This window comes from Biomphalaria glabrata, chromosome 1 (assembly GCF_947242115.1).
Source record: "Biomphalaria glabrata chromosome 1, xgBioGlab47.1, whole genome shotgun sequence".
Taxonomy (NCBI): Eukaryota; Metazoa; Mollusca; class Gastropoda; family Planorbidae; genus Biomphalaria; species Biomphalaria glabrata.
In genome coordinates this window covers 27,833,462-27,846,374 of record NC_074711.1, presented here as the reverse complement: position 1 = coordinate 27,846,374, position 12,913 = coordinate 27,833,462, and the positions used below count along the sequence as shown (strand labels likewise).

At 32.8% G+C, this 12,913-nt stretch overlaps 1 protein-coding gene across 3 annotated transcripts in view; it reads right to left on the bottom strand.

The window, feature by feature from the left end:
• Nucleotides 1-3,640: 3,640 nt before the first annotated feature.
• Nucleotides 3,641-12,913, bottom strand: part of LOC106070381 (calcium/calmodulin-dependent protein kinase type IV-like) — a 101,045-nt gene continuing 91,772 nt past the window's right edge. The window contains exons 1-13 of one of the 3 annotated variants that reach the window (XM_056031022.1): nt 12,628-12,740; nt 10,482-10,605; nt 10,251-10,329; nt 8,372-8,434; nt 6,712-6,794; nt 6,516-6,588; nt 6,135-6,173; nt 5,982-6,033; nt 5,805-5,879; nt 5,638-5,713; nt 5,331-5,448; nt 4,990-5,148; nt 3,641-4,802 (exon numbers count right to left, since the gene is read on the bottom strand). In XM_056031022.1, the coding sequence (XP_055886997.1) occupies nt 4,686-4,802; nt 4,990-5,148; nt 5,331-5,448; nt 5,638-5,713; nt 5,805-5,879; nt 5,982-6,033; nt 6,135-6,173; nt 6,516-6,588; nt 6,712-6,794; nt 8,372-8,434; nt 10,251-10,329; nt 10,482-10,573 (1,026 nt within the window). In that variant the 5' untranslated portion in view covers nt 10,574-10,605; nt 12,628-12,740 and the 3' untranslated portion in view covers nt 3,641-4,685. Of the gene's footprint in view, nt 4,803-4,989; nt 5,149-5,330; nt 5,449-5,637; nt 5,714-5,804; nt 5,880-5,981; nt 6,034-6,134; nt 6,174-6,515; nt 6,589-6,711; nt 6,795-8,371; nt 8,435-10,250; nt 10,330-10,481; nt 10,606-12,479; nt 12,741-12,913 lie in introns of those variants that run through there. The other 2 variants (XM_056031031.1, XM_056031042.1) reach the window with 2 other exon arrangements.

The window sequence follows — 12,913 nt, the reverse complement described above, 5'->3', positions numbered from 1 at the left end:
GCGAAATGCCCTGCCAAAGACTGCATGTGTCATTCGTGCGGGAAAAATGGACATTTTTCGAAGGTTTGCAGGTCTCGCAACACTCCTATAACCAAAACAAAAGTCAAAACATCTCCTAGCCACGAGATTAAAAGACAATCTTGTAAAGATTGTAGCTGCATTAAGGACTCTACACATCTAACATCACTAATTGCTACTTCGTCTGTACCTGGTTTAACTAAATCAACAGTACACATCTCTGTAAATGGCGTGAACCTAAAAGCCCTAATTGATACAGGTAGCGGGGAAAGCTACATTTCTTCAAACATACCAAGAGAGTACGATTGGTCAGTGACACGTTCAAAGCACAAAATTTCTATGGCGTCATCTCAACTGTCAAGCGTCACAAGAGGCCACACGTTTGCATCGCTAAAATACAAAGGGGAAGTTTACAATCAATTCAAACTTTCGTTACTAGATGAACTTTGCACTGATGTAGTGCTTGGGCTAGATTTCCTCGCATTACACAAAGAACTGATAATTCCATTCAACGGTGGTCGACCTGCATTTCATGTCTGCTCGCTCAATGCTGTTAAGGTAGAGGCACCACAATTGTTTGCAAATTTATCCCCTGATTGCAGACCTATTGCTACTAAATCTCGTCGTTACTCCTTCCAAGACACACAATTTATTAAAGCTGAAGTTGAGAAATTGATACGAAACGGTATCATTGAACCTTCCAAATCACCTTGGAGAGCTCAAGTCCTTGTCACGACCAATGAGCGGCACAAAAAGCGAATGGTCGTTGATTATAGCCAAACTATAAATAGATTTACTTACCTGGACGCTTACCCCATGCCTAGAGTGGATAAAATGGTGGAGAAAATTTCCAGGTATGAAATCTTTAGCACATTGGATCTGGAGAGTGCTTATCACCAAATACCTATCCAACAGAGCGAAAAGAAATACACAGCCTTCGAAGCTTGTGGTAAACTCTACCAGTTTTGCAGAATACCCTTTGGGGTCACTAACGGTGTAGCTTGCTTCCAGAAAACCATAGACACTATTATAGAAAAAGAAAAGTTGTCTGACACGTTTGCCTATGTCGACAATGTAACAATATGTGGTACAGATGTAGACTCCCATAACAAAAATCTGTTGCATTTTCAGAAGGTAGCTCTGGAATACGGAATAACTTTCAACGAAAGTAAAAGTGTATTTGCTACTAAGAAGGTAAAGCTGCTTGGATATGAAATATCCAAAGGGCATTTGAAGCCGGACCCTGATAGATTTCAAGCTCTGCGAGATTTGCCACCTCCAAAAGATTTGAAGTCTCAGAAAAGGATTGTAGGACTTTTGGCATATTATGCTCACTGGATACCAAATTTCTCCGACAAAATGTATCCTATAATGAAAAATCAATTTTTTCCTGTACCTACAGAAGTAAAAACAGCGTTGGAAGACTTGAAAGAAGAATTGCAGAAAGCAGCAATTTTCACCATAAAGTATGACCATCCTCTAATTGTGGAAACTGACGCTTCTGACATCGCAGTAGCTGCCACTTTAAATCAGGAGGGAAGACCTATTGCATTCTTCTCTAGAACTCTTTCACCTACTGAAAGGCATCAATCTGCCATATAGAAAGAAGCCACTGCAATAATTGAAGCCATACGCAAATGGAAGCATTATTTGTGTGGCAATCACTTTACCCTTATTACGGACCAGCGGTCTATTTCATACATATTTAAAGACACTCATGACAAGAAAATTAAAAACGATAAGATACAAAGGTGGAAATTGGAACTAGCAAGCTTCAAGTTTGATATACAGTATAGACCTGGGAACGCCAACACAGCAGCAGACACCTTGTCTAGAGGGCACTGTGCAACCATGACGAAACAAAGTAGCCTGAAGACGTACCATGACTACCTGTGTCATCCAGGTGTCACTAGACTTCTACATTATGTCAGGTCAAAGAACTTACCCTTCTCGGTTGAAGAGGTCAGACAGACCATTCAACAATGCAGAACCTGCAATAGAATTAAACCGCAATTCTATAAGGAATTTGCAGGTACGCTCATCAAGGCCACACAGCCGTTTGAAAGAATAAGTGTTGACTTTAAAGGTTCTTTGCCATCAGCTACTCGCAACAAGTATTTGTTAACAATGATTGACGAATATTCGCGGTTTCCATTCGCTTTTCCCTGTCCTGATATGACATCTAAGACAGTAATAAAGTGCTTCGACCAGTTATTTTTCCTCTTTGGAACACCCAGTTACATCCACTCTGATCGTGGCACATCATTTATGTCCACAGAAACTACAGAATATCTACATTCTAAGGGCATAGCCACTAGCAGGACAACGCCCTATAATGCCAAAGGAAATGGGCAAATAGAAAAGCTGAATAAAACATTGTGGCAGGCTATTTTATTAGCATTGGACTCAGGGAAGTTGGAACTATCACAGTGGGAATCTGTGTTGCCCCAGGCACTTCACTCAATTCGATCATTACTGTGTACTTCTACTAATGAAACTCCACACGAACGGATCTTCAAATTCAACAGAAGATCGCCAACGGGAACATCCTTGCCTACTTGGCTACAGAACCCAGGCAAAGTATTACTAAAATCCCCTGTAAGATCTTCAAAATTTGACCCATTGGTACAAGAGGTTGAACTTATTAGCTGCAACCCACAGTACGCCCACATACGATTTCCAAACGGCCGGGAGGAGACAGTGTCGCTTAGGCACCTGGCACCAAAGGAAAGTTCCACGAACGACTATTTCGAACCAGAGAACGGTATTCTGCCTCAAGAGGTCGGTGACTCTTTGGATCTCTCACCAGGGAGTCGCTACGGGCCTGAAACTATCAGTAATTCACAGAGTCCCACCCCAATGATGTACAACCAGCCAGAAGTCATCAGTGACTCACAGGGGAGCCACCCAATGCCAGAGGCCAATATTGACTCGAGTCCCGTACAGGACAGTTACGACTTGCAAGGAGAAAAGTCTACGCCAGAGATACCTCCGGATCCTTCCCTTCATACGCATGGTTATAACCTAAGACCCAGAAAGAAATAAAGGAGGGGTGAATGGAGTGATCGTTAAATGAACTTGTGTGTTACCCGTGCTTGTAATCGTGCTAGTATTTGTAATCGTGTTCGCATTATCGTAGTCTGTGAATCGTGACCAGTCTGTATATACTGTGTTATTGTGTGTATCAGTCGTGTTTTATTGAAATAAAGCCTTGTTTCTAAGGTTATGAATTGACTTAGTATATTACAGGTTGTCTAGTATTTTATTTTCATTGCATTCAGTATTACCTGCTCTACAGTAAGAGCATACTTAAAAGGAAAGAAAAACATGAAAAAAAAAGAAAAAAAAAAAACAAAGCTTATATATAAATATTGATTCAATTAGTTTAGATCAGTCACGTAATTACATTTTTAATAGATCTAGACTAACAATAATAAATCAGCGCAATTAGAAATATTTTTACCAATTGTTTTTGTTTAGCACAATTTCATACTTTTAGCTTTTTCAATGTTATGCTCCTATCACTTTTTTTCATAGCTGTCTATTAATAGTACAATTTCTTTCACTTGTTCGATACCAAACAAACAAAAAATAATTACCAATAATTAATACCAAAAACTAATTGGTTAATTTTTTTATTGATTCAATTTGTCAGGTACAATAAATAATTGTGCACAATTTCAACTTAATATGAGGTTGAGTGTGTGAGAAATAATGTGTAAAAAAAAATAAACCAGACAGAACAAAGTGAGTTGATATAAGCTTTGTAAAAAACAGGACTCTTTAATTTGTAGTAGTCAACTTAATCACAGTATCATTTCTTACAAAAAGACAAGGTTAAAAGTCTAAAACTCTGGCTAGCAGGAATCAAGGATTGATAATAATTTAATTTATAGAGCGCTGTTAACCAACAAAATGTAGGCTCCAGGGGCTGTGATTGAGTTCTGTCATAGAGTTTTGGATATCTTTTACCCTTTATGTCTATGTAAGAGATCTTTTCACTTTTGCAGGGCTTTTTTTTTCATACAGATCATAGAAGCACAGAAATGGCCAGTCTTCCTACTTAAGGATTTTAGTCAAATGGTGTGGGATGCTCTTCTAATTGCTACCATCAAAAATTATTTCTTTTTGATAAACTTAAAAAGCAATAAACTAATTGACTAAGTAGATGCACACTAAACAGTTTATTGTAGTACATACATTTTGGAAGTACATGTTGAAGAATACAAAATTTGACAACACATATTTGTTACAAATTTAGGCTTTTAAAAATATCAAGACAGTGCAAGTACTGGGTAAATATATTTTCTTTGGCAATGGTTGCATCTTGTGAAAGTCAAATAGAATATCTCAAACAGCATTTAATGTACAAGGCACAATTTAAAAAAATATCATTATTTATAAACTGTATTTATAAAAATTTATGTATGAGTGAAATGTAAAAAGGAAAAATATTCCCTTTTTAAAATTGTTTAAAAATTTAATAGTAATAATAAGGCATTGCCCTCAAGATGAATGATTAAGGAAGACCCAGGTTTGATCTACTGATTTAACAAAGCCTATTAAAGAAACAATAATTTTTTTAAATACGTGAAATAATATTTAACGAACTTGGAAACCATTTGCAAAATAAAAATATTTAAAATTTCATATACAATTGTATCCTTCTATTTCACTTCCTGGTCGGCTGGTTGTTTATTTGATTCAAGGTTTATATTTAGCATATTCTTTAGTGGTAGTCTTTTAGCAGCAGCAACAACAGCCAAAATGACATCAGTTGTAAACTGTTTGGAAAAAATGGTATTATTCAAACCCAAGAAAATGTTTAGATAAAAACATACTTAAGAACTCAAGAAAATGTTCATATAAAAAGATGTTTAAAAACCCAAGAAAATGTTCACATCATCCAGCTATATATGAATGAGTTAAATATGTATCTATTCTATTAGGATATGTTTTATTGTTTGTTACCTTTAATTTTCTCCTGGCATTAAACTCCTTGATCTTATCAACTGTAGTTTCCATGTGAGTTTTTTTATTGGCCATCCCGGTCACCCAAACATGTTTCAGTGCAGCAGACGCTGTTAATCTTTTGGCTGGGTCAACAACTAACAGTTTTCTAACCAAATCCTAAAAAAATAAGTTGGGGCAATTAAAAGAAAGCAATGTCAACAGAAAGCATTTTAAATAAAAAATAATCTCAACTTGAAATTTTTATAGCAGTGAACATTTTTTCTAAATATAATTAGTATAAATCAGTTTTAAGAAGATATTGAAAGTTATTATTTGAATTTTAAGTTTCAAAGTATTACCTTGGCATTGTTACTGATTTCATCCCACCAAGGAGAGTCAAATGAATAATCACCTTTCAATATTTTTTTAAACATTTGTGGTTCATTGTCAGAGTGAAATGGTTCGTAGCCACAAAGTCTTTAAATTTAAAAACAGTTTAAGGGTAAAAAGTATACTATAGCCATCATGATTAGAAAATATTTTTATTAAACAGAACTTTAAAAAAATAAAAGTATTTCTTTAACAATGACAATATAAGGGTTACTCAAATTTAGAATGTAATTCCAATTTTAATTATGAAACTAATAAAACTTTAAGAGTACTTACAAAATGTATGCAATAACTCCTACACTCCACATGTCACAGCTTTTGCCATAGTTATTTCCCTTAAGCACTTCAGGAGCTGAAAGATACAATAATACTTTTTCAATATGGATAGGATCTTTAAAAAGTAGGAAAATAAAAAAAACAAATTAAAAAAATGAGATATTTACCACAATAGCCAGGTGTCCCACACAATGTTACTAAAGATACTTTGTTGCTCACAATAGTGGACAGCCCAAAGTCACCTAATCATGGAATATTAAGTTCAGAAAAATGTTTTGTAAAATATGCATCACTTTCAATGAGAATTAACTCAAGCACTTTTTTGTTACATTACGCCTACTTACAAATTTTGAGCTTGGAATCCTGTGATAAGTTTTCATACAAAATGTTTTCAGGCTGAAACAAAAATGTTTTATTTGAGTTTACATTAATTATATCATTTTTTTCCCCAATACTTAATAACTTGAAACAACTATTCAGCAATTTTCTATTTTTACCTTTAAATCTCTATGAACAATATCATGTTTGTGTAAGTACTGAAAATGAAAAATAAAAGTTATTTTGTTTAAATTATCAAAAGCATTTTAATGATAACTCTTTCACTCTGCATTGGTTCTCACTTATATGAAAATTAGAGCTACTATAAAATCTCTAATGCCTAATATTAACTAACTTTTTAAAATGATTATAAATAATCTACTTTAAATAATTTTTAATTCGAGGATAACATATATGTTTTTATGCACAATTTAGGTCAGGTCGTGCCCTTAGTTCTTCAAGGATCCCCACCTCTATTCAACAAGTACAGTAGGAATGTTAAAAGCTATACAGGTTACTGTTTTAATTGTTGAAAAAAGTTTATGAATTGAAGAGCTTACATCAACTGCAGATATTATATCTCTTACAGCTAGTGCTGCTTGCTCCTCTGAATAATATTGTTCAGACACTATTCTGATGAAAACAATATATTACAATGTTAATTATTTAGCAAGACAAATGATTGAAAATTTTTTTTTAATTTTAAATATTTTAGTAAATTATTTACAACTGGATTAATAAACTATTGTTCTTTGCCTCTCAAATAATTCTGAACCAGTAACCAATTCCAAGATAATATAGACTGTTTCCAATGTTTCATAGACCTCCTTCATTTGCACCTGCAACAAGAAAGACAGAAATTATTATTTTTTCCTGGTTTTTCAACATACTTACTAACTAAAAAGTGGTTATTTTCAGCAAAACTTAAATAAAAGTTAACAAGGTTACAAAGATAGTTTGTATGGAAACACAAACTCAAAATCGTCCCCCGAAGTGGTCCACCCAGGCAGGTAATCAATATTTACAGAAAGAACATCAGAATTAAATTCTATCAAATGCAAATGACAGAGAAGAATGGAGAAAGAAGGTTGACAGATCTTGTATGGTGCCCCAGCGGTCCAGCAGACCAAAGGATAGGTGAAAGTGAATGTGATGTTAAATGTGAACCTGGCCTAACTGATGTCTTATAATGAATATCTAATTGATCTAATTGTTTTGTAAAGGATGAATCTCTTATTCAAATCCTCAAAAAAAAAAAAAATTGTTAAAAAAATCCTTTTTCTTATGTTGTAGAAAAGCAGTTCACACGATAATATGAAAAACTACTTATTAATTGTTGTTGTAAATTATGTCCAACTTATATGCATACTTAATAGATTTTTTCTCTTTAAAAAAAAGTAAACATTATTTTTGGGTAAATGTAGTAATTAATAGGACAGAACTTACATAACGTAGCAATAAAAATGTTTAAATTTTTTTGACAAAAAATCTAAAACCATTTGCATAAATGTGTTTAAAATATGGCAAATAGTCATATCCCCTACTAAAGAACCTCCCGTGTTAATATTAATAGTAAATAGTTGAAAAAATGTGGTGTATTTTTATGAAAAAACAGATGCATAAGAGATTTAAAAAATTAGATTTTTAAAAATCTTATCTTATAAGATAAGATAAGAATTTTATTGATCCAAACCAAATGGAAATTCCGTTTGACTACAATTGACAACATCAGCATAACTACTGTACAATAACAGTATAGATGAAAAATTTGAACAACATTCACACACGAAACACATACAAATTCACAACCAGCGCTTTATGAATTTGACTTCTACATACTTCTCGATGACGACAGCTGATCTTGTAACACTCTGACTGATAGTGGGATAAAGGAGTTTTTAAATCTTTCTGTTTTAGTCCTAATGGAAAGGAGACAACCACTTCGTTCAGATCTTATGTAACAGTGGTTTAATGGGTGCAGGTTGTCCTTAAGAATCAAGAGTGTTTTGGAAAGGCATCTTTCATGAAAAAGCTCTTCAAGAGATGGTAGCTGTATTCGAGTGATATGCGATGCTTTTTTAATTAGTCTATTTAGTCTAAGTCTTTGTGCCAGTGAAGTATTACCATACCAGCAGGTGATGGCAAAGTTAATTAGACTGCTGAAGGTTGCTGTATAAAAAAGTTTAATAATTGTTTTGTCGATGTTAAATTTTCTTAGCTTTCTGAGATAGAAGAGTCGCTGGTGAATTTTTGTGTAGAGGTTTTAACAGTGTTCACTCCTATTCAGTTTGTTATTGATGGTTGTTCCTAGATATTTATATTCTTGTACTTGTTCTATGGTTTGATTGTTTATCTGAATTTCTGCAATATGGCCTTTATGTTTCCTAAAGTCAATAATCATATCTTATATACTTACGATGTTTGGATGCTCAATTTTCAATAAAATTCCAACTTCTGTTACTACAGTTTTATGTTCAACCTGTGTAACAAAAAAAATTTAATAAGAAATAAAAAAGGGTTATTTTCTACAACAAAAAATATGAACTCATAGTGTAGTATTGTTATATTCTAAAAGCTATTTAAATTTCCAACAGGGACGATATACAGCCAACCTCTACAATACCTTGCTTATGCTGATGACATTGCCTTACTGGGTAAAGAAACCTCTGACATCGCTAGAGCCTTCATACAACTAGAAGAAGCATCTCGACCAGCAGGACTTGAGGTCAATGACAGTAAAACCAAGTACATCACAATGACAAGAGACAATCAAACAGAGGGACAAAATATCAAAATCAAAGACCACGAATTTGAAAATGTCCAAACTTTCAAATATCTAGGAAGTACTATTAATTTCAAAAATGACCTACTAACAGAAATAAAGGAAAGAATAGCAGCAGGCAACAGGGCATTTTATAGCACCCACCATCTACTTAAGAGCAAAATGATTTCAAGTAAAACCAAGAAAATAATATACAAAACTATAATAAGACCAGAAGCAATGTATGGAAGTGAGACCTGGACACTGACAAAGACATCTGAAAATTTACTTAACACTTGGGAAAGAAAAATCCTTAGGAAAATCTATGGTGCCATACAGGATGAAACAGGGTGGAGGACACGCACTAACCATGAGTTATATCAATTATATGAAGACCCACCAATAGTGAACGAAATAAAAAAGAACAGATTACGTTGGGCAGGTCACCTTGAAAGAATGTCAGACAACAGAGTGGGGAAAATCGTATACAGGCAAAAACCAAAAGGCAGGCGACCCAAAGGCAGACCCCGAATGCGATGGATAGATGACGTGGAAGCAGATCTGAAGCAGCTTGGGGTTAGGGCGTGGAGACGAAAGGCCCAGGAGAGATCTGAATGGAAGGATGTGTTAAAGCAGGCCAGAGCCCTCCATGGGCTGTAGCGCCACTGGGATGGATGGATGGATTTAAATTTCCTATGATCTACAATTATTTTGTCTAGATTTTCATAAAATTGTTTTGATCTATTAAAGGTACTTGTTTAAGATTTCCTCTGTTACATAGCAAGTTGTTATAACTGTAGTGGTCACGTGGATTGGGTTAGGTATATGTCCAATCAGATGACATAAGTGACACACAATTCAGTGTGTTGCTAGCAGTCAACTGTGTCAAGAAACTATGAACAGACTCTACATGGACATATCACCTTTGATATGGTCATGGGATCATGTAAAAAGAACTGGTGTTTTTGCAATTTTTGGGTAAGGCCTTGAGGGACATTATAAAAAGACAGTGTGTCAGAGTCAAGACAATTCAATCCAGTTCAGCACAGCACAATCCAGAGTGAAGTTAGTCCAGAGAGTTGAGCACAGCCAAGCTCAAGATGAATCAGAGATTCCAGTGCAAGTTGAGAACAACAGTTACACTTAGATGTTTGGTTATGCCTATTGTACAATATTTGGCTGTTAGGGTATTAAACTTTAAAGTATTATGTTATTTGGAGCCAGAGTTGTCAAATTCTAGATTTGTTTGTGTTGAGAATTATCTGCATAGAGCCTGATAGAGACCCATGGCAATATTATAACATAAAGAAAAAGGCCTTGGTTAGTATTATTAAAAGTTTTCACTAATCTTGAAAGCTTGAGAAAAAACAAAACTTTGGAGATTTTGATAAATTGAATATTAAACATATTTTCCAATTTAAAAATCAAATAAACAAATCTAACCACATAGCTATAACTTTGGTGCGTGAATTAAAATGTTTGAAGTGAAGACTGTACTTATTGTGATCTTTTTAAAACAGCATTGCAAACTGACCTTTTTGTCTAATATTTTTACAGCCCAAGCTTGATTTGTACCTTTAGCTATACATTTATAGACAACAGCAGTAGCACCTCTGTAAATACAAAAAGAAAACAAGTTTTATTATCTGAGTATTTTAAGACAATGATTCATAATTCCTAAAATATCAAATAAAAAATTAATTACCAATTAGATATTTTTTTAATATAAATGTAAACAATATACGTAATTGACTTGTTAAACTACCTTCCCAGCTCTTTTCCAAGCTCGTAAAGATCCTCAAATTTTTTGTCTCTAATGCTTTCAGCAAACCAAAAATCAAGTACATTAACTGGCATTCTTTTTTTTATATATATATATATATATAAATCTGAAATATTAAAAATTTACAAAATTAGAGAAATTTAATAAGATGACATCTTAGCATTATTATCTCAACCATTTGAAAAAGTTAACTTAGTAGTTTAGCTTCATATAACCAAAATTTCCTATGTTCATGTTGTTATGAATTAAAGGGAAAAATGCTAATTTAATCTAAATGATTTAGATTGTTGTGGTATATTGTGTTCTAGTATTTTACATGTGATGCTGGTTTGATTCCCTGAATTAGATATATCTCTTTTTTAAACAGAAGTTTAAAATTTGCTTCTTTCGGGTCCCTTAATTGATACTCCACTTGATTTAGTGTATTTTGAGTACAGGTCCTAGCTAGCAGATTAGTTTTTGACATAGCTTGGATACCATAGGGATTAGATGCTTTAAAATCCTTTTTAAAATAAAGCCTATCTAAGGGAAAGAAATCTGCACTTACAACTGCACCTCTCAATAATGTAGAAGTTATTTCTATAATTCACTATCAAATAAACTATTTTATTACCAAAAATAAATTGACAAATTGGTTAATTTTTTTATTCATGTTTTGTAAGATACAATAAATAATTGTTTAAAGTTTCAACTTGATCAGAGAATGGGTGTGAGTGAATGACATGTTCAATTATCTAAGGGGGTGAAACCCTAAATATTTAGCCGTATCTATGAATACTAAAGGGTAAATTTCCCTTGTTGTTATCAAATAAACAATTAATTACCTCTAATTATTTTACTAATTTGTTAATTTTTTTTTATTGATTCATGTCTTGTCTATGCCAATAAATAATTATACAAAGTTAATTTCAACTTGATCCGAGAATGGGTGTGGAAGAAATAATGTGTACAAACTTTTTACCAGACAGATCAACAGACAGAGTGAGTTGATATAAGCTTAGTGAAAATATTTGTTTTATATCAGCTGATAGCTTGTGTGTTATAATATATGATATGTTAATAGTACTATCATTTTATAAGACTATAATTTTATAATAAACTAGTTGCTTTCAATGGAAATAAATTGTTACAAAATGTGTTCTGATGTGTGATTTGATTAGTGCTTGGTTTTGTGCATTATTAATGTCATTTACTGTAGTACATTTTGAACAATAGGTATGAAATCATGAAATTTTAAGAGAACTGCTTGAAGTCAAAGTGTAACCTGTCTTGTTAACAGTAGCAATTATACATAAAACACTGCACCATAATCTTCAAATACAAAAGTTAATAAAATACTCAGAAAGACACAAAGATGAAGTCACATTCCTCATTCTATATGCTAGGACAAATTTGTACAAATGCTCCTTCTTCCCTACCGCTATTAGAGCATGGAATTGGTTGCCTGAGCTAGCCAGGAAAACCAGTGACTTGGCATAAATTAGGTCATTGGCTAGCATGACTGAATGCATGACGCGTATAACATAATCATCTTCTTTTTTGAAGTAACATCTGTATTATATAAGATAATTAGCTCTACTTTGTGAAATTAACTGATAATACAGATATATCATATAGCCTAGAAGCGCTAATTAGGTCTAGTAACTCTAAATTTAAAATAGTGAAATCTCAAATAGGCCTAGATAGATTAAATATAATAGTATAATATAGAAGATAGATGCTGATAGATGATACTGATAGATCGAGACTCTAGAATTAGCTCTAACTTATTAGATTTTACTAGATTAGGATTTATTAGTATTACTAGATCTAGTAGTGTAGCTGTATTACTGTAAGTGTACGTTTGTGTAACTATAAGTAGTATAAGTTTACTGTATAATTTAAACTTAAGTGTCTTAAGTATAACTTATAATAACTTATACTTATAACTTTAAACTTATTATAATAAATAATATAAGTATAATATAATATTAGACTAACAGTTTGATTCTAACTGAACAACTTTAGTTCATGGCTTCGTCAAGACAAGTCTGTCATTATCTTTAATTAGAACTAGATCTACTGTAGGGTGATATAGGTTGATCTATAAAATGATAGTTCTAATAAATTGTGTTATCTTAGTTCTTACATTTCAATCTGAAAGGAGAATGTAACTATTGACGCTGTAAATGTTGCTATGTCCGGTAAAAAAATATTTATAAATTCATATCTAGGGAACAAAATATTATTCTTTTTTATTATTATTATTGATCAGAACCTAATATTAATGCTGAGAAAAAATATTATTGTAAGCCTTTAAATATTTAGACTACATCTAGATCTAGATATTTTTCTTCAAGATATCTAGAATCTAAGTATAGATCTAGACTAACTTTAAAAACAAAAACAAAAAAATAATAATGATCATGGCTTTG